Below are 24,927 nucleotides of genomic sequence, written 5' to 3'. Positions count from 1 at the left end.
AAAGCTGCCTGTAACATAGGGAAATAAAATGAAACTACAACTCTCCTGTCTTATCTGCTGTAGAAAAGACTTGACTAAGAAAGGTAGCAACTAGAATATTTTCAGACAAGTTGTCCCCAGTAGTCTTCGATCTAGGTGCCAATGAAATCACAATCAGTCCTGACCCCTCCTGGGATCACTAGGATCTCCTGCCTCATACTGAGGAAGAAAGAGTGTGATACAGGACCTAAGTATGTAATGAAAATGCACAGCAGAGGTGAGCATGGACAACTCACAGCATACTAAAGGTAAAATATATTTTGAAGAAATTATGGCATGTCAATAGCTTGATTGCTTCTTCAAAAGCTTAAAAATATGTCTCCTATACATCACAAAGGTGATTTACCAGCAGTAGCTGACGACAGAGGGCACACCCAGGTGTTGTCTTATAATTACTTTTTCTGAATTATTGTAGTGGCAGTAATTCCTAGTGTAGGTGCTTCTGCTGATGAAAAATCTCATGGGACAGGTGCTCCATGGAGGAGCCCAGCAGATGCTGAGATAAGAAGAATGTTCTCAGAGAAACACCTGCACACTTGTCTGACACACCAGGATGAGCCCTAGTAATGTCTGCTGGATCTAATTTGTCCAACTCTGGAAACAACTCAGATTCCAGCTTTCACTGGAAATGCATTCACTCCTTCAGAAAAGTGTGGAAAAATCAAGTAGACATCCTGAGTGCGTTGTCCACTGAGATGAGAAAAGGAGAACCCCATGTTCATCTCATGTAGATATATTAGAAGTAGGGTGAGTATTAAGAAAAAAGTTCTTGATTAAGAGAAGCTCTGAACTACATTACTGGTGCCTGGATGTAATCTGAAAGATGCACTGGCCAAGTACAACTGTGTCTCAGGATGGGAATAGGCAGCCATCAGTCTTTTGTCTTCCCATCTGGTGCAATAAATACAATCAAGGAGAACTTCACAAACAAAACCAGAAAAAACAAACATCATGACAGGCATGAGTAAAGGCCCTGTAGATCTCCTAAAAAAGATGTTATTATCCTTTTCCTTGTTTCAGTCAAAATCATTGGGAGGGGCTGTAGCCAAGACTGTAACATTATTTGATATCATCTTGCATCATTGCCAAGGTGAGGGAAAGGGACTTTCTCTTATGTTCACCTCCTGTGGGAGAAAAGGTGGTGTGGTGCGGAAGAGTTGGTTAGTATTTGTTGTAGTTTTTCATGTAAATCATCTCTTTGTTCCTTTGTCTTATACCTTCTATTGCTACCACTGTACTGCCGTTGTTCACTTTCTTATTTCATTTTTGTTTCCAGTAAATTTTTCTTATCTTAAACCATGACTTTCACCTTTTATGCCTCTAATTCTCAACTCCATTCCTGGACCAGGAAGAGGAAGGGGTGAGTAAGCGAGTGGCATCTAGTTTGGAAGAGTCTTGGCAGGGGCACTGAATTGGGGAGTACCATTTCTAAACCACAGATATCCTACGTCAGAAAAATACCCAAAACTTTTCACTAAAATTATAAGAACTGTGAGTCTGGATGGGATAAAACTAGTTATTTTTTAATGAGTGGGTGATAATGGTGGCAAACACTTAGGGATGCTTTTCAGAGAAATCTTAACTAGAGGTTAACAACCCTTTGACTTCAGAACCAATTGTTGAAATGATTGGATAATATTCCACAGATAAGACACAAATACACTATTTGAGCTGGTATGTTCATGCAACACTGCACTGCTTTTTGTATTGCTGTGTGAGTCTCTAATACCTAAACCACCTCTGCCCTGTGCTCCACATCTCTTTCAGATTATGGCCGTACCAAATGTAGCCCAAGGTCTTTACAGTCACAATATAATCTATATTCATGACATTTTCATCTCAAGAAGTATGACTCTGCTTTTTTCATACCAAAGCATAAATGACTCTTCCAGAATATTTAGCCTTCTTCCCAAGCTTCTTCTGCTATCATTATCTTCTGTTCATGATTTAATATGTTATGACAATTTGTGGTGGTCTTGCAGAACTGGCCAGGTATGGTGAAAGTTTATATCTGCTGCAGAGAGGAGATGGGAAAAATACACCTTCTTAGGAACAAATTTGACACAAGAATAGGGTGGACATGCAGATCCTTGGCAAGAGTGACGGCAAACACCATCCTGTAAGCAGGATGGTAACAGCAGCACAACCAGTGACTGAGGCATGGCATTATCTAACCACTACCACCATCCTTTACTTGGCACTCATCAGGCTGCACCTAGAACACTGCATGTGGTTTGTGAATCCCTAATACAGAAAGACAATGCTAACCTGGAGTACCTGCAGCAGAGGGCAGTCAGGATGATCTGGAGCTGCAATCCTTGCCTTTGAGGGCAGACTGAAAGGCCTGGGCTTGTTCAGCCTGGAGAATAGATGGTTGCAGGGGAACCTTACAACAGCATCTCATACCTATGGGGTGGTTATGAAGAAGTGAGGGGCAGGTTTTCATAGTGAGGTCTGGTGGAAGAATAAGAGATGATAGGCATATATTGAAACAAGAGAGATTTAGACTCTCTCTTTAGATATGAGGCCAAACTTTTTCACATTTGAATAGTGGAACAGGTTGCCCAGACACACTGTGCTACCTTGGCGGTTTTCAAGGCCTGACCAACCTGATCTGAACTGATGACTTACCATGCTTTGACAGGGAGTTGGACTACAGTCTTCCTGAGCTACCTTCTAGACTGAGTGGTCCTATGATCCTTGTGATTCTGGATGCACTCAGACTGATTGCTTGTAGTTCTCTTGGGCCAAGACAAGGAATTAGCAGACAAAGAAATCCTTATGGCATGACCAAAGTACGAGTAAGTGTCCTAAAGGGAACTTGGACTATGACTTCCTTTGGAACAAAAAATATCTATATTTCTTGTTCTTATCTGCAAAAAATACATTCACTGACAAATAACCCTTCATCACAAAGATCAATTGAATCGATGAATGAATCATGAATTGCCCACTTTGTTCCACTTTGCTCTATTGAAAAATGTTTGTGCTGATTGCCTGCCAATGTATTTTGTTGAACCAGCAGATGAACTGCTGTGAGCATAATCTGTTATTTGCATCAGTTCCATTACCAATTTCATAACTGTCTCCTGTGGTGCAGAGAAGGACTCAGCCCACCTGGTTTACATAAACTCCAGCCATTGTATTATCTGTCAGGAGGAGAATAAGGCATTTTGTGAAAGAGCTTTTAGACATACCTACAAGTGTTTGCACTGCATCATTTCTGTGTGAGTATGATTTGCATTTAATTTTGATCTATGTGGGTTCACCACATGCAACAGAGAAAGATAAGCCAGTGTATTTTTGTGTGGAAAAAAAACACCCAGACTTCCATTTGGGCTATGAGATCAGGAAGGAGAAAAAACATCCTAAGAAAACATTCCTAAGTCTGTTGGAAAAATCTCTGAACTCTGTTGTCTGACATACACAGTCTATCATTTAACCTTGCTGTCAGTGTACAATCTGCAAAATGGAGAAAAGGCTGAGTTTTCTAATGAACAGAGATAAGTAGGGACTGTTTCTTGGGGCAGTGCCTGAGGCTGTGTGCTAAGGGAACTTTCTGTCAGGTCCATCCTAAGTCAGATACTTAGTACCTCAAATTCAGAAACAGCCTTTTTTGTTACAGTTAGAACACTATGTTCTGTTCTGACTTCCTCTGAAGGCCATGAAGAATGTTGTGAATTTCTGAATTCTGCTATGTGTCAGGGGTCCATGCAGAGCTGTAAGGCATGCTTTGTTTCCTACAGACTATAGCAGCTACATGGGATACATTACAAGTACCTTAGCGGCACAGATAATTTAAAAGTAACTTTGTACTGGAAGTGGTTTTGGCCAGCTAGATATCCAGGAAACTCTAGGAGAATAACTTCTAGGAGAAATGTGTTTCTACTGTGGTACATTGACAGGTGCCCACCAAGACACATTCTCACTCCTCCTCCTCAGCAGGACAAGGGAGAAAAATACATAAAATAAAAATTAAAACCCCATGTGTCGAAATAAAGGTAGATTGATAAAAAAAAACCCCAAAGACCATGGAAGAAAAGGAGAATATATTCTCTAACTCTGTCAGCAGATGATGTTCAGTTTCTTCCTGGGAAATAGGGTCTCAGTGTATTGCTTTGCAAGAAAAATGCCTTAATAACAAACGCTCTCTCACCTTTCTCTCATCCTTTATTGCTGACCATGACCTCATATGGTGTGGAAATTCTAGTCAGTTTGGGTCAACTGGCTTTGCCCCCTCCTGCTGTCTTGCTCACTCCCAGCCTACCAGCCCTTGAGGGTGGGGGTGTGTGGTGGGAGAGAGCTTCAATGCTGTGTGAACGCTGCTCAGCAGTGCCCTAAAACTGGTGTGTTACCAATGCTTTTCTAGCTACCAATACAGAGTACAGCACTGTAAGGGCTGCTGTGGGGAAAGTTAAGCCAATCTCAGCCAGATCCAATATATGTGCATGTAATAAAATTTCTATACTTGAATCCTATTGGGGAAGAATATTTCCTATAGCAGCTGGAGAAAGAGGGAAGGAGAGAGGAATAGGGAAAGGCATTCTGTTACAAGAGGCATTTGGCTGAAACATTGCAAAGAATGAGTCAAAAAGAGCTCCCACTCATTTGGTTGCCACCCAAGTGGGAAAAGTAAGTTGTTTAATTTTTGCAGGAAGGGATGACCTAAATGAGCAGTAACTGCAACAGTCTTGATGGATTTCTTCTCTTCCCAAGAATTTTTTGCTACTACTACTTAGTTCTAGTAATCCAAATGAGCTATTCTGAAATTGTGGAAAACTGTTAGGCATCCTACAGCCTTCATGGAGTAGAGCACACTCAGACTTGCTTCCTTCCAATAGTGCTTAGAGCCGATATACTTTTTTATTTTTCCCCAAAATGTGCATGTACATTCAGGGCTCAGTATAATATGAGAATTTCTGAAGGACAGCATCAGTCTTCTCAGAGACTGAATGAGGGAATTCCAGTAGTAATTCCTGTCATCAGAGAAGGGAGATTTCTAGGAACTAGCTTTCCCTTTCTTTGTAGGGAGTATGCAATCCTGAGCTAATGCTGACTCAACAGTAACAGGGTGTGAGAAATTGCAGATGCAGCAGCTGTAATTGCTTGAGGAGAAGTCCTTGCCTATCCATGAATGATAAAAATTGAACCTCACATGCCAGTGGCAATTCTGAATAAATTACTCAGTAAACTGATTAGATTGTATGTGAGTAAATTATAATGGGCAGGCAGTAATTGAAAATTCTCAACAGATACAAACTTTGCTATTAATCTCCTTTTCAAAACATAGATAGGTTGAAATATTGTGAATATATTTTAATAAGGCATTCAAAGAACAACACTGTCTTTTCTATTTTTTTTTTTTCTTGCTTCTGTCTGCTCCTAGGAAAACCCTTGCTGTGTAAATACAATTACACTATGCTTGCCTATCACAAGAACTTTTGTACATGGTTCTATTTTTCATCATATAGTTTCCTGAGATGTTAGCTCTCCAGTCATGGAAAACAAACTTGAGCAGTATTGCCTTCGAGAATTGCTGTCTGTGTTCAAGTATGGATGTGTTTTGTTCTCAGTAAGGACTAACAGAGCACTTCTGTAATACAAAAGAGGTCATGACCCAGAGATATTCACAACACCTGTTAATAATGTGCATGGACTCCTGGGACCACAGGGGATTCAGCTTTTTCCATGATGCATGGCCCTATGTGCCTTTTCATAGGAATATTGAGGTAGGAGAAAATGCTCTTAGATATACTGGAGATAAGGTGCTTGATAACCATACTGGTTACTGATTATTTTCCTAGGGTGATATAGGAGTGACAGCAGTACTTAAATTTGTAGTACCACAAAAAGTCACATCATCTATTGGCGCTTTTAATGGGTTTCAAATATGTGTGCTTATCATTTATTGAGCATTATGGATTTTCTCCTTGAAATTTGTGTGTGGAGATACTTTGTGAAGGAGGGAAGAGGCAAGAGACTCCTTTTTTTAACAGAGAGTTTGTGAAGAGTCCTGCCTCCAAATCTGTGAGAGATGAAGAAGGAGGTTTCTTGGCACTGTCATACTAGACCTCCTTGGAGAGAGTGTCTCCACCAAACAGCTTTGAAGCTGCTAGTATTTAAAGTGACATTCTTAACCATCCAGAAATGTCAGATAAAGATATGTTCACAGAAAGCTTTGGTGGTGCCAGACAGTCAGCAGTCAGATCTGTGTAGTTAAGCAAAAATAAGTATTATATTGCCCACAGATTTGCTGGGAACATGGAGATCTCTTGATTCTGTAGGTATGTCATTATTGGGAAAGATACCTTGTGATGCTTCCCTTTTGGTGACTTGAGACATTTATGGATTTTTTTAATTGTGTGTGAAAAGCCTGAGGGTACACCACCAAATTAAAGAGCTGATTGTTTTTCAGCAAAGCCTAAAAAGTATCACATATTTTGAGGTTTCATGCAAAAATCGACAGCTTTCTAGAGGAGGGAAAGATGTCTGAATGTCTGACTTGACGTTATTAACTGTCAGAGTCTACCAATGTAGACAATTGATTTTGTGTTTCACTAGTATTATCAGAATTTAGTGGTCCCTGACACCTTGAGAATGCTGGGCAGACATGTGAATGATACCTCTTCAGAACTCCTCCAATATCCAGTGACTTCAAACCTGGGATATCCTGAAAAGTTTGGGGTGAGATATTTTCTTAACAAAATAGCCTCCACTAATTTTCTTCCATGATTTTCTTAACTTTTTTTTTTTTTTGGCTTAAGTAAAATTTTAGAGTCTACAGCAATCACTGTCTGAAAACTCACCTACACATTCTGTGCAGAAATACTCACATTGGCCATTTTGAAGTCACTGCATGGGGAGTTCCCTTGCCTTTGATCCCCTAGATAAAAGGTGACTATGATGGCTAGAATCAGTTTTAGTTTCATAACCAAAGAGAGGCTGGATAACAAAATACCCATGTTTATAACAGCTGCTGAGATATCTCGAAATTGAACCTTTGTTCATCAGCATGAAATCTATTTGTGTAAATGGAATGAACAAAACCATGCAATTTTAAGTTTCTTTTCTTACAAAAGAAGGCTGTGCGTTTGCACTGTGCATAAATCACTCAACTCTCCTTAGCAATTTTTGCCCCTGTTAGCCTATATCAACTTCTTTGTCTGAGCTGAAGCATTTCTAAAGCAGATTAAATATTTACATGAAAAAAAATCAACATTTTGGTAAAGTCCAAAATTAATAACTCATTTGAAGAAAAATTATCAACGTAAACTCAATATGGATTTAGCCTGTCTGGCCTGCTATTAGTCCCAGCACCCAGACAGGCCAGCCTGGCTGCCAGTCAGCACATCAGGCCAGTTTAAAGTCAGTGACAGTATTTGGTGATGAGCCTCAATGGTGAATAGCAGAACAGGGGAGAAACAAGAGGTACTGTGGAAGTCTTTATTAGAAAGTATTACTGATGGAAAAGGGAAGAACTAGAAAATATGGGAATGCAGCTCAGAGAGCATGAGAAGATCAACTGAGATTACTGCTAAAGGATACAGGTGATCAAAATGTAAACAATATGAAAGAAATGGATGAAAAGTAAGGCTTCATTAGTTTTGTTTCTAAGGAAATAACTTCCTTACTATCAAGTACACATTTTTGACTACAAATTAAATAATTGCAAACTACAAACAAAATATTTGCAAAAATCATTCAGGAAATATTTCATAGAAATATAATTATCTCTCACTTAATTTACTAATAAATTTAATATTACTGAAATATTTTAATTTTCTCAGATTTTGAATGGAAGAGAAAAATTGTCTATGCAGAGGTATACTTCCCTTGCTATGAGGTAAGAGTTACTTCCATGTGAAAGACATGTTTTTTATGTGAATGCTATACAGTAGAAATAAACTGTACACATTTTAATCGGTTAAGGGGAAAAAAAGAAAAGGTAAAGCAGATGACTGGCCATATTTAAAATTCATCAATTTTCCTTAAAATTTGTTTTCTGCTGTAATACTGTCTGTGAATTTCCTGATTCCTCAGTTATCAGAAAAGCTGACTTTGTGAAAAGAAAGTATAAATTTGTTCATATTTTTGTTGAAATTTCATGTCTATTTTTTACAAGCCATATTACAAACTTGGGCACTCAGCATAGCCCTAAAGCATAAAATGGTAGCAAGTCACTCTATAACAGAGCAGCACTAAATTGAGAGAAGGCTGTGCAACAAGCACCAGATATACTCCCACCAGAGCTGGGATCATTATCTGCGCAATTTGAGTTCACCATCTTTGTTTTCACAAAATAAAAAACCTCAACACCAAACATTTAATGAAAAACCAAACAAAAACCCAACAAAACAATATGAAAAACTCAAACCAGAAGCAAGGAAAATTTTTTTGCCAGAGCACAGATTCAAAAACTGGAAAAAAAATATTTGAAATGTTTGACAAGTTACCAGTGCAATTCTTCTGGAAGTTAGGATTCTCTAGCGGGTGCCCTGGAATGCGGCACTGAAATCGGTGCTGCCAGAACTCGGGGAACCAGGGGTTGCGGGTGTTGGTGTCCAGCCGCAGCTTCAGGTAATAATCATCAAACGCCAGCACCTCAGGAGACTGCAGCTTGATAGTGATGCCTCCATTTGCTTCGGGTTCATAGCCTTCAATGACTTCATCTCTGTCTGCCCAACCATCACTGCAAAGAGGCAAAAAACCACTTATTACACAAAGACAGAAAGCTGGTTTTGGAAAAGCTACCAGCCAAAGGCGGGCCGGCACCCTTGGAAGGAAGTGATTAATGGGGAATCTAAAGATGTAAAATTCAGGCAGAAAAAGCAGAGTGATGGTGACTTGTAATGAGCAGTCTGACTGATTTCATGCAGAGTCCTCATTAACTCATCCAGAATAATTAGGTTTTATCCTTGTCCTTCTGGAAAGGTTATTTAGGCATAGCTTGTGCTGTGATATCCCTGTGACTGAAGAGATTCTGCTTAATTTCTGCTGTCCTGTAAGAGGCAGAAACTGAGAAAATTATTGTTGTTGAAAAGGAAAACGAGCCAGAATCCTGGATTTTTTTTTCAAAATAGACCTCAGCATGTATGGATCATACAGCTAGAAGAGCAATTCAAATCAAACATGATGTGAGAATTGCATTCTGTTGGAAGAGAGTGTAGTAAGATTACTCGACCAGACCAGAAAGAAAACCACATTCTATTCTCCCACTGCATGAGATTTCTGACAAAATGGTTTTTTCCCCCCCTCATCCTTCTTCTTTTTATTATTTTTTTTCTTTTTTCTTTTTTATTAAGAAAAAATGGCTTTCTGCTTTACTTCCCTGTTTGTTCATATATGAGTTGCTTTTGAATACGTGAAGATAAAGCTCTTTCTTGACAAAATTATTTCATGAAAAGTCTAACTTAACAGGTTTGAATAAAGTCCATTGGGCTTAACATCTGAGCTCTAGTTCAGTTCTTTAGTTCTTTTTCTCCTAAAGTGTCCATTGATTTAGTGTCATTCTCCAGTTCTTATTAGTGTCCCCCAAGAACAATGCTTTTACAGTCTAATTTAAGTGCAAATATAAGTCAGCCATTGCTTAATCTTAAAATGCTGGGCATGTAATGAGAGAAACAGATTATTCTGGCACCTCAGATCAAGGTCTATTGCATTCAGAATCAAATCAGCTGCACTGCGTCTGTGAATAGCAGACAGATGAAGCACTTCCAGCAGCAAAGAGCTCAAGAGGAAAAATGCAATTCACCACTGAGAGAAGTCTCAGATTCACCCAAAAGAGGGTTGCATCCTGAATTCCAGACAGACTGAAATAAGGTCCTTGTTAGAAGCCTTTTACACACAGTCTTGTGAAGAGTGTTGTGGTGCAGACCATGACCAGCTGAGGGCATTTATGAGACACTCAGCACAGGTGTGCCTGGATCTCCACAAAAGAAAATATAGATTACTTGAAGTGGGAATCTCTGTCACAATCCTGGTCAAACAGCTGTAAATTGACTGTGTACTGTGCTGGGCACGTGTGAGCTTTTGGTCCTCAGCCACCCGACTGAACAGCTGCATGGTTTAGTTGGCATTCACATTAACTGCTGCATCTCTGCTCTAAGCACCCAGAAAGAAAATGGCAGTTTCCCATGAAAATACAGGAAAATCCATGTAGTAAATTCTTTCCACATCTGAAACACAACACATGCCTCTGTTATGGAAGTTATTTGAGACATGGGTCATCTGGCAGTGCAGAGTAATCAATACATTCCTTTCAACCTAATCTCAGGATCTCACAAATCTATATTTCAAGATGGCACTCCATGACACCTTTGAGGCAGGATTTCTCCTCTATTTCCCCCTTTGCCTAGGCCTTGCAGTAGAACCACCCAAAATTTCCGAGTTTACAAACTGCTGACAAATATCTTCATAGGGCATGAGATACACGTGTGTGCCTGTTGCGTTTCAGACACAGTATAAAAGCAAAGAGCTGGAGGAGATGCAGGGTGTAGGTCACAGGAGGGAGACAGAGATTTTGGAAGTGTCCCAAAGGGGCTTTCTCTGTCAAGCTGAACCTGTCAGAAACTGCTGGCCACTTCTTCCCACAGCCTGGGGTGCAGGTTGCTCAGTGTCTTGTAGCAATATAGCCCAGTGCTACCCACCTGGCTCAGTTTTGGGCTGACAGCTGCACTTGCATTGCCACAGGGGTGCACAGAGTTAAAAACCTATAATTTGTCCATCCCTGCTCCCTGCCCCAGCAGACTGCCTGAAATTCCGAAAAGGAGTGGATGCCAGGGTTCATAATCTCTGCATCCCTCCACTCTTAACTTGTCCATATGCTGAGGACAAATAATAAAATGTACCATGCTCCCCTGACTACTTCATGACAGACCATGGCCTAGGTAATCCTGGTCTACTTAACCTATACAAAGGTAAAACCATGAAAATTAACTTTCTGGATTTCACATAATTCAAGATGGAAATTTTCACTAGACAGGAGAAAAATACACTTTTTTTTTTCTTATGTAGGGGAAAAGTAAGGAAGAGATCACCCTTACAGTATGAGTAATTAACTCCTAATTACATAATTACCTCATTATTTGTCACAATGTTTTTGGCTTTCAAGCAGTAGACTCAAGCAGATACATTAGCAAGACACAAGAATTAAGTAAATTGAGCCATTTTTTACAAGACCTTGTTGAAATGAGGTAGTTTCACTACTGCTTGGATTCCTACCAGCCAAAAAATAGCTATTTATTTTTCCTCTCCCATTCCCCAATATGTTTAGCTTGGAAAATGGCCACATAAATTGTGAAGACAAAACTGAGCAAATCTGCAAAACAAGATTTTGAGGGCAGCTCATTGAAAAGTTCCCCTAAACTGGAACACAGATTGTCACTTAATGTTTCTTTGTCTCTTTCTGGCCCCAAATATTTTTTATTCTCTTTTCAACTTCATCAAATTTTTAAATCTGTCTGATAAGTCTCATCTTCAGCAAAGTGTGAAGAAAAATCACTGGAATCAGAGAAAAAATGGTTCATTAGGTATTGAAGCTCATATAGGAGCTTAGCTCTACTTTCAATAAAATCAAGGAAGCAAAGAGTCCTCTGGTTTCTTAGGGGATCCATGCCATCCTGGCAGCTGCAGGCTGACTGAGGTGAAATTTGCCCTAAATGGGATGTACAGCCCTACCTGCAGCTGTGGGAGGATTATTAGAGACCCAAGATCCTGTTATGACACCTTTCTGATTCCTTTTTGCTGTTTATATACATGTTAAAAAATTATCGTCTGGAAGCACTGCACCCCTGGTGTCATATAAATGGATAGTGGTCCAGAAGATGGTGGGGAAAAAAATTACTTTTTTATTGCTGGGCAACAGCATACTTGTGGTCAGATGACAGTGATAGAATCACAAGACCAATAGCTGAGTCAACATAAAAATGAAATTTCATTTTAAATAGGAAGCACATACTATTCTTTTGTTGTCAGAGCAAGTACATTCCACCTACTATCCTCCTTTCATCCTGCTGAATAGCAAGTAGCACTACACATAGCACTTTTTGCTAGCCTGTCTTTCTGTGCCTTTGCTACAGATTTCAGGAGGTGGCCCAATATCCATTACCCAAACTGCCATCCCTGGTAAGTGTCCATGTGTGTGACAATCTGCCTTGAAAGGTGCTGGATACCTTGTGCAACTGTTGATTTGAAGCTCTGTGAGGGAGTTTCAATTGTGATGACAGAAACAGTGAGGGAGGGAAAAGCATGTGGGTGTCAAACTAGCAACCACTCTTTTTGCTGTTAGGAGAGAAAGAACAGCTTTTGTTATGGTTTTTTGGCATTTATCACAGTCAAAACGGTCACTGATATTCTGCAAGCTGCTCTTGGTCCAAGTTCCAGTTTGGTGGCTGACACTAATGGTACCAAATCCAAATTTCAATGTTCACTCACAAACAAAAATCAGGTGGAAAGGGAAAAAAGTTCAAAGCTACCCCAGAGGATGAGAAGTCCTAGTTACCACTATCACAGACGAAGTTGAAGAAACAAAGCTATTTTTTTCCACTTGGTTTACTGTGGTGTTAATATGTGACAATGGACATCACTGAATTGTGGCTTAAGCATCTTAATCTCTCTATATTTTCTGAACTGCAGTCACCTGTATTCTTGTGACTGAAACACTGGGAGAAATGGAATGGATTTCCAATTTCCTCTCCTCTTCCAAACATGAATACTGTCAGCTGCTTTTCACAAGGGCTGATGAGACAACCAGCAATCAGCCTTTCTATTTTCATCTCTTCAGTTCTTAACTCTTAAGTGACGCAGCAGCAGCTCTGCTCTGCTTCTCAGCACAGTGCTGAGAGAGTTACTCATCCAGATGCTTTTTCCAAACAGGCAAACCTACAAAAGTAAACACACTATTGTTTATGAGGACTGCTTTCCCTGTGATTATTGTTGAGTTAGCATCCTTGCAAAGGTAAAGAAAATGAAACACATTTTTTAGTCACAGACACTGACTGACAATTTGATCCCTGCACCCTTGAATTGTTTGATCTGACTGACCAAAGCTATAGAGGGCAATTGATTTAGAGTCCTCTGACTGGAGAGCTGCAACTCCCTTTTTAATTAGCTGAGGTTATGTTTTCTTAAGAAGTTTTCATTCATTATGAAATATTTTCTTTCTCTATGGACAAGTTATAAAAGAGAAGAAATTAAGAGCAGGAAGCCCTTTGAAATGCTAAATGAATTATTTCTGCAATAATCCTTCTGCCTACAGCAGATATTCTTGTCATTATAAAACCAAACAAATCAATCATATTAACATGATTTCTATCTCTAGTTTCAAGTATTCAACCTTCACAGTGGCTCCCTGCAGATATCCCATTCAAACAGGGTGGCCGGGAACTAGGTGACCGTAACTGTCACACAAAAGGCTCAGAATCTACATTCCTGCCTTGCCTCCTTTCTACAAAACTAAATCCATGTCAGTACACCTCCCCTGTCGTGTTGATATATATCCCTGCAGAGCCCAGTGCTGAATGCCTTCTTGCCACACTCTCAAGGCTGCCAGCTGGCCTGCTGCTTTGTCAAACTTCTAATGCATTTAAGTATGAGGACAGCACCACTCAGAGAATTCAACGTTCAATAAGGTGCCATGACATTTTGTTGATATGTTAGTAGCTGTATTTTTAAAAACAATTATTATATGCTGGATTATATACATATATATTTTTTTAAAGGCTGGACATTTTAATTGGAAAATGCTTTTTGCAAAACTGTCTTTCTGTGTAATAGTCAGGCACTGCTTATGTAGATGTATTTCAAAATGCTACAAAACCCAAAATAGTGATAAGTAGCATTTAAATAATTTGTTATTTGTTTCTGGCAAATACCAGTGGTTTCAATTTCTAGAGCTGATCAGACATAGAAGCCTGAAAATTTCACTTTCTCATTTTATAGAAGTCTTTTCTGACAGCATCCCACTGGAAAAGCCTGCATACATTCTCCTGTCTGCATGCAAGAGTTGTATAATTCCTTTTCTTTACTAGCAGAATGGGTGAAAAACAGAGCTTAGCATAAGGCCAACCCAAAAAAGTAGCAGTATTGCAAGTGGAATAATTTCACAGGAAAAAAAAATCAGTGTTGCCACTTGCTATGATCATAGGTGGCAGAATCAGGCCCAGAGTTACTCATGAACAGCTCTGTAGCTGACTGCTCAGCTGCCTTCTTCTGAGAATAGATTTTTTTAAAGAATCCTTTATTTCACCAGCCTGATGTGAAGAAAAAAACCCACAATTACCTTATTGTGAAGGAGGATGGGCCTATTCTCTGGCAATAAGGAGCACTACCAAAGATACTCAGTGTCTGTGTAATACATGCCTTAAACAGAAGATGCCATGTAAAGAAAATTGAGACTTGTCCAATACTCACAAGTCAGCAACTCACAAAGTGACTTTCCTCCTTAGGCGTATGCACTGTAGTCAGTCCCAGCAGTCAGCAATGTCAGCTAAAGGGTGCTGATCATTATTGCTAATGAGTATTGTTGCAAACATGGGAAACAAAAGGCCATTTTTTGCACTTACTCATTTAGCTAATTCACCAGAATTATACACTTGCATTGAAGGGCGGGAGACCTTTCTTTAGTTGCCAATCAGGAATTTTTAAAAAGCATAGTTTTACTTTCACCTGTGTTATAATCCTAACAATATTTGGAAATTAACCTCATGGCTACAGATAAACCTGTATGTCACTGCTGGCAAGAGCAGGCTGAAAGGCTGTGTATTGTCAGTCTAACCTGAGCCCTGCTGACAACTAACTGCCCTCCTCAAAACCCGAAGAATCAAGTTCACTAAATTTTCTCAGCTGAAAGGAAGATAAACAGGTGATAACACACAATCATAGAAGAGCTTGGATTGTAAGGGACCATAAAAGTCATCTAGTTCCAGTCCCCCTGCCATGGGCAGGGACACCTTTCACTAAACTAGGTTACTCCAGCCTAGCCTGGAACACTTCCAGGGATGGGGCATCCTCAGGTTCTCTGGGAAACCTGTGTCAGTGTCTCACCACTATAAAAATAAATAACTTCTTTCTAATATCCTGTCTAAACCCACCCTTTTTCAGTTTAAAACCATTCCTTCCTGCCCTATCACTACAAGACCTTGTAAAAATTTTCTCTACATTTTCTTGTAGGTGCTGAAAGGTGCTGTAGGCTCTGAAGTCTTCTCTTCTCCAGGTTTAATAACTCTTAACCTGTCTTCACAGGGGTGGAGTTCCATCCCTCTGATCATCTTGGTGGCCTCCTCTGAACTTGCTCCAACAGGTCCAAAACCTTCTGGGTGCCCAGAGTTGGACAAAGTACTCCAGGTGAGGTCTCACAAAAGCAGAAAGCTGGGAAAGCCTCCTCTGATGCAGGCTTAAACAGAGTCCAGTAGTTTGCCTCTTGCATGTACATGTGGAGATAGGTAGGAGTCATCACCTTCCCAAGCTCCCTGTCTTTCTCAACCAGCATCACAAGGTACTTTGGGATTCATGTCTGTTTCCTTTTCCCACAAACTCTGCTGGGGTCAAATGTATCCTGAATTCCAGCCTTTAGTTTTCTCCAGTTTGCTCACCACCATAGGTCACTCTTGACTAAAATGAGCTGAAAGCATGGGAATATCAGTTCTGCACACTGGAAGGATGAGAAGAAAACAACTGAAACTCCTTCTGAGAAAGCTTTAGAAAGTAAAAGGTAAACAGAAGACTGCTGCCTTGATGATGTCATGCACACCCAAAAGAAGGTACAAGAGGAGCATTTGGTGCCAGACTGCGCAGATTTTAGACTGAGAACTCACACAGCACTATTATGGCACTGTAGGCTGTAAACCTCCCACGGACCATAGACTGAAGAGCATTTCAAGGGTCAGAGCAACTGAGGAAGAGATTGGTATGATTTATCAGTTAACCCTGCTCCATTTGAGACTGCTCTGTGTACCCATTATGGTTTCAATTCTAATGTCCTACAGAAGGTGCTATTTCCTGAGAGAAATTGAGATATGAAGTTTTAAAAGTTTAAAAATAATTCCAAGGCCACTTCCTGGAAGTGATTTGTCACATTTCTTAGTAAAATTTCTGTTCTTGTCAGCTTCTGCTTCATGACATTGCATACAGCATTTTGCACTTCCCATTCATGATTACTGAAAGCTGACAGTCACAGTAGCACATTAGTTATTATATTTCACACAAACAAACAAAATGTTCGTAAGGGCTTGAATCTTTTATTTAGTCAATCTGAGAATTTTTTTGAATGAATGAATGACACTTTGTAAAGAACCTAAAGTTGATAAATGACAATTCACAATGTTTCAAATTATCATCATTCACTTCCTTGTGAATGTTCAAAATTTTTGCACTGTTCATTTAAAAATGTAGATTATAACCTTGTGGACCATGATGGATTGTATTTTGCAAATATGTATTTACAAAGGTTTTAATTATCATATGTGATGCATATATTTGCATGCAATTTGCATAATGTAATTTCATTGCCTGTCATGCAGGCAATATCTTGGACAGTCTTTACTGTGAAGACTCTTGATACATTTGGCATTTTTAAATGTAGTTGTTGCTTTTGTGCAGGAAAGGTTTTACCATTTTCAAGCATGCACAATGCTGTATATCTCGGAAAATCAGCAACCATTCATGTATTCTCTAAGGCAATGACTGATTTTTCAAAAGGGATGCACATGCTTTCACCACAGACTGACAAGTGGATTAAATCCTTGCTCTGCATGTTTGAAATTCATAACATGAGGCATCACAAAAGCACAGAATCTTTTCCAAATGGAAGCATGTGTGTAGAAGAGAATATCTAATTTTAAATAAACACACACAAATTGGAAACTTTAATTTTAGCACTGTGCCTCATCTAAGGTGCTCCTGGGCTCCAATATCACAGAAATACAGAATCACAGAATAAGCTGAATTAGAAGGGACCCACAAGGGTCATCAAAATCCAACTCCTGGCCCTTCACAGGACACCCCAAGAGCCACACCATATGCCTGAGAGCATTGTCCAAACACTTGAATTCTGTCAGGCTTGGAGCAATGACCGCTTCCCAGAGGAGTGTGTTCCAGTGTCCAACCACTTTCTGGTGTGCCCAAACACACCTTTTCCTGATATCCAACCTAAACCTCCCCTGATACGACTTCAGCCACATCCAGCGAAATCCAAGATTTTTACCATCTTATTAATACACATAAATGTCGAAATAGAGATGTTTAGCCTTGCATCTCTGTACCAGTTCCTGGGATTTTTTTTTGCATCCCCTTGCTGCTGCTTTGCTTTGAAATATGTGCAAGAAGACTACACCAAAAAAATGAAAACGGATTGTAAGGATATGGTCACTCCTGCTATAAAGAGCCCAACTGTAATCCCTTTTAAGGATGGACAATTAGGAACAAATATTCCTGCTGGTTTTTCCAATATCTCTGAAGTTTAGAGACTGAGGTCTTTTCTGTGCTACCATGTAAAGGCATCAAGGGGAATGGAATCATTCCTGCCTCTGCTCTGGCCAACTACAGTCTTGGGGCTGGATCTGAAGGACAGGAAAGAGAGATAACATGTGGAGGGGAAACAGACTGGAAATACATGGAAATATATATATATATATATATATGTATAAAAACAGGAAAGAGATCAGGTAAACACACGCCCCTTTTTGCTCCATGTCACTCCATCAGATACTGCTGGATGCTTGGATATTAATTTTTTGCACTTATTAAAATAATAAATCATAGATGTCTTCCCTAACCACAAGCAGAAAAAGTGGAAGCATAGTTCCTTTCTTCCCTCCTTGCTTTGTTTTTTGAGGTCCTGCCAAGGAACAGGAAAATAGAGAAATATCTTAGAATCCCATTTCTATTTCCATACAAACCATACTTTCAAAATAGCATAAATTGCAGCCTTTAGTTTCTCCATGACAGTTGTTTACTTTCACGGGATAATCAAAAGTTTCTCTTGAGGGTTTCTATTTTTAGCTGATTCCCTCAAGCCATTACTTACTGTAATATTACAAGACTTATATCTCATTACATTACTTACATCTCATATTACAAGAGTTAAGAGAAATACCCAGAATTTATAGGCCTTTTCTCAATATAAATCAAATTTCAAATATGAAGACCTAAAGAGTGCATCCCATATCTTGCATTAGCTTGCCATTACTGGTTTGCATATAAACTATTTTTCGTGCCTGCACAAGGTTTCTGGAATGCCTTTTCCACATTAATTCTTTGTTTAGGAATTGCTTTTTTGCTTTGCTAGCCCTTTAATTAAGCTGTGTCTGCAGAGGCACTGGCAGCTGGAGGTGAGAGCCCATTATCCATTCCATACCAACGCGTCCTAAAATGGGCTTTGAAAATCAGATTGAATAAAATGAAGAACAAAAGAAGAAGTATGATTGAACCCATGATAAAATCACAAAGCTCATGAAGATATTAATCAAAGTTATCATATATTAGAATATCTCCCTAAATGACTGTTTCTACCAAAACTATTTTAAATTTGTCCTCATCTGTCATTCTCTCCTTTTCACGTTCTGTACATAATTGAACATCCAGATTACTATGAATGTTTATGAATAATGTAATTTCCACTCAAATATTTATAAGTCATTCATTTGAAATAACATGTTGGTATGGGAAATATCAAATTCATATTATGCTAGTGAGTCTCCTAAGCACCTAAACCATTCCAGTGAGAGAATCAAGGCTTGAATAAATAAACACAGAATAAATAAAATTATTAAACTTCAATAACTTACAAGCACAGCATTGTATTGTGTCAGTAAAGAAAAGCTCATGAACTACTAGGAAACCAAGAAACCAATGAATAATTTGAATAATAAATTCACCTGAAAATTAACCAATTGTTTAATGAACAATTGCTGAACATTACACACATGTAATACCTTGAATTTTTTTATAATCCACTTTGTTCAGATAATTCTATTGTACTTGACTTGAAGCAAATGTTAGAGAGCATTTAAAAATATATAAAAATATTATTGATTTACCTTTCTTCGATTACTGATGTCTTAAAGTTGTAAGTGTCTATTCCTGTAGCTATACACTTATGAAATAAGAAATTTAAGAACAGTCCTACGCTTGTCTAAACTAAATTTAGTCCAGCACCACGTGGTTAACCTGTATACCTTAGAGTTCCTGCTGCAGCAAGCAGAGCTACAGTAGGACAGTAGAAGTCTTTTAGGCACTTCGGTCTCAGGTATCCAGTCCCTATTAAAACCCAAAAGGTCCTGAATGTAACTGGAAATTATCAGATATCTTTCTCAGAGGAACCACTGAAATATGCCATCTTGTTTAAATTAAAGCACTTATTAAAGACTAAATCACGAGTTTATAATTCAGATTGTTCAAGTGGTATTCCTTCCACCCAGTGATGACTTCGTGCTGGTATCATTGACAAAGCTAGGATTGCAGATACTCACTGGCATAAGGAGAAGTTTCACACAGGCTCCTGCTAGCACGCAGAAGTATGTTATAATATTGCATCCCACAGTAACGTCGTTTTGTAGCATGTGGGACATGGAATAGCTATAGGAGGTGCATATTTAAATGCCAAGTTTGCATGCAGCAATACTTGCCTAATCTCCTGACTATCTAGGGATCAAAAAAGCAGCCATTAAAGCCTTTTTCTTTTAAAAAATTATTCATATGCAGACTTACTCAAGTGTAAACACAAGTGAAGATTTACTAAAAGTGATAGGTTTCATTTTAAGTTATGCTAATCAGAAATTTATATTGAAGATTTTATAAAAAAATATTTAAAACCCACTTATTGGTTATAAACATTAATAAAAACTGTGAACAGATGTACATTTAGAAAGAGCAGAATGATTTGCCAGAATCTTGCTCTCACTAGATGTATCCACACAGGTACTTGAAACATGCTTAAAACTACAGAAGTAAGAGAGTTTCTTATACTTTTTATATGGTCAAACCAAACTGAAATTAAGTAAATGTACATTGAGGAAACTACTGACATTTCATTAGACTAAATAAAATACAGAAATGCATCAAAATCACAACTGAGAAGGCCTCCATTCTTCAAAGTGCCTAATTTACCAAATCACCAAATTAATGCACAATATAATCAGATTAATTTCAAAATGGACAAAACAAATATTAATCCTTGTTAGTTCTGTGCTGGAGATTGAGGAGGCATCTTTTTTCCTTCTAAATCCCAAGCTGTACATGAGTGAATTGGAAGATTTCTTCCAGGCAATATGTCTGGATATCTTTTCTGATATCAGATATTTTCTGATGTAGAAGCTATGTTTGTACCCTTTATATATGCAGTCATGGAATAATTTATGTTGGAAGAGATCCCTGGAGACCTTATAGCTCAGGAAGATATACAGTCCATGCAATCTCCCTTTAAGTAATTTGTCTCATTCCTGACATTTTCTTTGGATCATTAGAGTCATGTAACTTGGGAGACAACAAATCTGCTACTATAAATTAAGTTTTACACTTTTACTTAGGAAGATAAAACTTCTTTTCTATTTCATTAATCTATTGACCCCAGAGTAATCAAAGTGTTCCTAAGATCAAATGCTATTAATTAGCGATGATGTTACAACTTTCTAATGGAAAACTGAAGCAGCCTTTTTAAAAATAGTACCTGATTTTGTCTGGCTTTTGAACAAAGGCACAGCTGTGAAAGATTAACTTGACTTTCCTCCTACAAGATACAGTGAGAACTCTGTCCTTTTCCTTTCATGAATCTAGCCAGAAAAGAATGTGCATGGAGCAACAGAAAACACATGCTTGTCAATTGCTTCATGCAGTATTGGGATATGCAAAGAAAATCTGAAAAGCAATGGGCAGAAACTTGCCTTGAGTAAAAAAGCTGCATTTACGGACAACAAAAGGTGTAAGACTAAAAGCCAAATGGAATCAAGTAAAGCCTGCTGTCAGGATGCTGCATGGGCCAGCTACTCCTTGAGGGCTGCGAGCTGGGAGCTGAGGGGGAGCGCTGGGCAGGGCTGTGCCAGCCAGGGCTCAGTCCAGTTGTGCCCAGGCCAGGAGTGCCAGGGACACCCAGGTGCCATGGCCAGGTTCAGCATCCATTCTTCTTTCAGCCTTTTGAATGATTTTTAAAATCTCTTAAATAGAGATAGGAAACATTGCCTGCTTAATGTTTCTGACCCATAAGTAGAACTGCTACAGTCATCATAAATATGCAACATGTCCAGGCAGAAGAGAGAATGACCCTCATGACAACAAACTGGACCATTGCCATTTCCTGAAGGTAAGAATGAAAAGGAAATCCAAAACCATGGAGAAGGTGACAAGACCCCAGAGTTGTTATTTCCTTTTACTCTATGGCTGAATGATATGCAAGAGGTTTAGAATCAATCTCAAAGAAACCACTCACAGAAATCTACTCTACTCTATCAACAAGCTCCGAAAGCAAATTGTTAAATCCATGTTTATACATGAAAATCAGAGAAAAAGCAGTTACTTCTAGGGAAGCATTCAAAATAAAAAATCCATTGAAATACCAAAAAACCCTGCAGAATTTAAGCTTACATCACATGCAAGTTAAGAGAAAAGAAACAAAAAAAAAAACCCAAAAAAAAAAACCCTAAGCAGAACAACAACAACAAGAAAAACAAAATCCCAAACACAACAATGTGGAGGCAGAAGGAAAATAGCCTTTTCAATAAAATTACTCTTGTGAGACAAATGCAAGAATAGCAGTCTAAAACTTTGAATACAAGAACTGCTCCTCACAAAAAGATAGAGGGAGAAAAAATTGATGAAAGTGGAGATAGCAAGATAAAGAGCAGTAGATTTTCTGTATTATGTCCTGTGAGCTGTAAGTAAAGGAAGATTGCACAGTTAGTACTACCTCAGGAGAAACCTGGGGTGTGATTAAAAGTCAAATAGGCAGTGCTTTCATCTGCTTCCTGCTGTCTTAGAAAGGACAAATGTTTGAGTTTCCCTTTGACCTTCTACTGGTGGCCACCTGTGTTTAGTCCTATGCCTTCCTCTCTACTTGATTTCTGGTGCATTAAAACTCCTTCTTTCCCATTTCAGTGAGAACGAAAGCATGGGGAATTTTAATGTGCCCAGTCAGGAGGAATGGACACAAAGGACAGTCCTACAGAAGCCTGAGCCTTGATGGACCAGCAATTCTACATGAGCTAATTACGTATCGCTTGTGAATACCATGGGGTTGATTCTGGATCCTCTAACTGTGGTCTGGTTACACCTACTTATCTGAGGGATACAAAAGGAAATAAATGAGATTGCTCAGGATTAGTAAACTTCAGTCAGTTAGAGAAATGAAGGAATATGAGGGTAGTATCAAGGTCACTTCAATCATGGTGCTTATCAGAAAGTCCATGGCAGGCAGAGGACACAACAGTAGCGAAAGAATGTCAGTATTTTGAGAGTTTTAAAGAAGAGTGTATAACTACAGATATATAAAAACATTGGCAAGAAAATAATTTTCTGAGCAAATTAAAACTAAGAGAGAAGGCAGAGAAGGAAAGGAAATGTAGTAAATTCCTACATTGCAGTCAAAGTAATTTGAAATATAAATACTTCATAACCTATCCTATACATATTAATCGTATTTCCACTTGTAGGAAAGGAAAAATATTTAACCTAATGCCCCGTTTGACAATATTTAGGAAACAATATGAATGGAAAAAAGATGAAAAATGATTGATACAATATCTTTATGAAATAACATGCTGTTTTTACTTGAGGGAATGAAAATATAAATATTTACCAAATTAGCCATTACTTAAAATCAAAAATGGTTTATTAATTAATTAGAGTAATATTTTTTTAAAAAAAAATTTGCGCAGTGAACTTCCCTCTGCAGTTGTTATTGAGGGAAGAAGAAGGAGATGGGAGAACTGTGCAGATGTGAGACCTATGTATCATCTATATAGCAACCACAGATAAAAGCTAAAAAGGAATTTACATTAAGGGGAATGAACTCTATTTGCCAATCAGTTTTCATCTGTTTCTAAGTCTTTGTTGTGATATAGCACCACACACTCTGTCCTGGACAGTGACCCCCACTAAGGCCAAGAAATCCTTTGCCACCCCACCCTTTTCTCTTTCTCATCTGCTTGTCTGTTATTTCCGCAGTTATTCTTCCTTTCTACACTACACAGCCTTCACCCTTTCACACTGTTGAGATAATGGAACTTCATTCCATGAAAGCCTCCAGATATTGCCATGATTTAAGTGACAGAGGAACATTAAACTTCTCAGCCACTATTTTGTGCATGAGAGGCAGTGTCTCTGCATGGACAGCCAGTGATAGCAAGCTGAAAACTACATTTTAATCCCTGCTGAAATGCTACTAAGTAGAAGGATGCTACATCAGTTAAAACGAATTAGCTGTAAAAGACTGGCATTGTATTAGTGGGAACCACACAGTTTTGGCAGAGGAAGAACAGAGCTATCCCTGGAAGTCTGACTCAGTACAAAAAATGAAATTACTACAAAAATGTTATTTATTTCCATCAGCATCAAGTTTAACCGTGCTACAAGACACATAAACACCACTAAAATATAAATGCATGTTTGTATTCTGAATAACAATTAAAAAAAATACATCTGTTTAACAAAATTAGAGCTTGAGCCAGTATTTGTCACAGAGCTTCTTGAACTGTCTAAAATGTAAGTGGTAGAACACAATAACACTCTTACTGTGAATTCAGTTATGACTTGGAAACTATATTTTTGCATAGAAAACAGAAGGGAAACAGAAACTATATTTTTATGATAGAAGCAAAATATCACTCCCAGAAAAGATATCATTCTGTCATATCCTAGTCATATATATATTTATATATATATATATGTTATGTATGTGTGCCATATAATTCTGCCAGCCAAGAAAACAGGAATGCAATAAAGAATTCTGAGGAAAAAAAAATGTAATTAACAGACAATGAAAGTAATATTTACTAGGTCAGCTTTTACTACCTTGTCAGAGAAGTTTCTACCTTAGGACTCGAAATCTTAATAAATGAATAAATGAATTCCAGCTTAGGACTGTGTTGTCTAACAGCCAAACAGAGCAGAGGAATGACTTTTTTATGTGTTTGTCTAATGAATGTCCAGAAATAGCAAAGATTATTTTTCAGGGCAGGTTTGACAGAGAAGTGTGTGATGGGAATTGGTTTGATAAGACAAACTTTTAAAATGCTATATTCAGGAAATCCTTAGAGAAACTCATACCTGTATTCATTTGACAGCCTGCTCTGTATAAAATCTTTTTTCTCTTTAAAGAAAATAAAAATAAAATTCATGAAGCTCGGTAAGGACAGATTCCATTTCCTTCTTCTTTTTTTCCTTTTTTTCTTTTTTTTCCATGAAATCACAAGTTTAATTTACCAAGCCTGGAGGTTTTTGTTGTATTGAAACAGAAGCTCATTTAAAACCAATGAGCTTATAATAATGTGTCTATTTACAATAATGTAAATAGACACTGCTGCTCCACTGTCCTCTCTGACACCACCTTTACCACATACTGTCTCATCACCATATACCAACTAACATTAGCCCACATTGGTCATTAGCTGCTTTGCAAAGAACCTTCTGTTTAATCATTTATAAAGAGAAAAAAAAATACCAAGAAAAATTACCTCTTTTTACTGCCTCAGAAAAAGAGATGAGAAAAACTGCCTATCATACAACAGTAATTTATTCTGTGTCCCAACTAAAACACAGTACCCAAAACCAAAGTGCTTCATCCTCAGAAGTGTTGCTGTGTTGAAGCATTTATTATTGACTGTTCACATCTTCTTCAAGTAAGTTTTCCCTGTGATTTTTATATTACCAATAAACCAAATACCTGATGATCACAGGCTATAC

The 24,927-nt window shown here is 38.4% G+C and overlaps 1 protein-coding gene across 3 annotated transcripts in view; it reads right to left on the bottom strand.

Moving 5' to 3' along the window:
- GRM1 (glutamate metabotropic receptor 1) overlaps positions 1–24,927 on the bottom strand; it is a 177,951-nt gene that overhangs the window by 57,734 nt on the left and 95,290 nt on the right. For all 3 annotated transcript variants that reach the window (XM_041469882.1, XM_041469883.1, XM_041469884.1), the window contains exon 3: positions 8,493–8,728. In XM_041469882.1, the coding sequence (XP_041325816.1) occupies positions 8,493–8,728 (236 nt within the window). The remainder of the gene's footprint in view (positions 1–8,492; positions 8,729–24,927) is intronic.

Source organism: Pyrgilauda ruficollis, unplaced genomic scaffold (genome assembly GCF_017590135.1).
Source record: "Pyrgilauda ruficollis isolate IOZ18807 unplaced genomic scaffold, ASM1759013v1 scaffold24, whole genome shotgun sequence".
NCBI lineage: Eukaryota > Metazoa > Chordata > Aves > Passeriformes > Passeridae > Pyrgilauda > Pyrgilauda ruficollis.
Note: the sequence above shows the minus strand (reverse complement) of the source record. Positions and strands in the feature narration are given on the sequence as shown.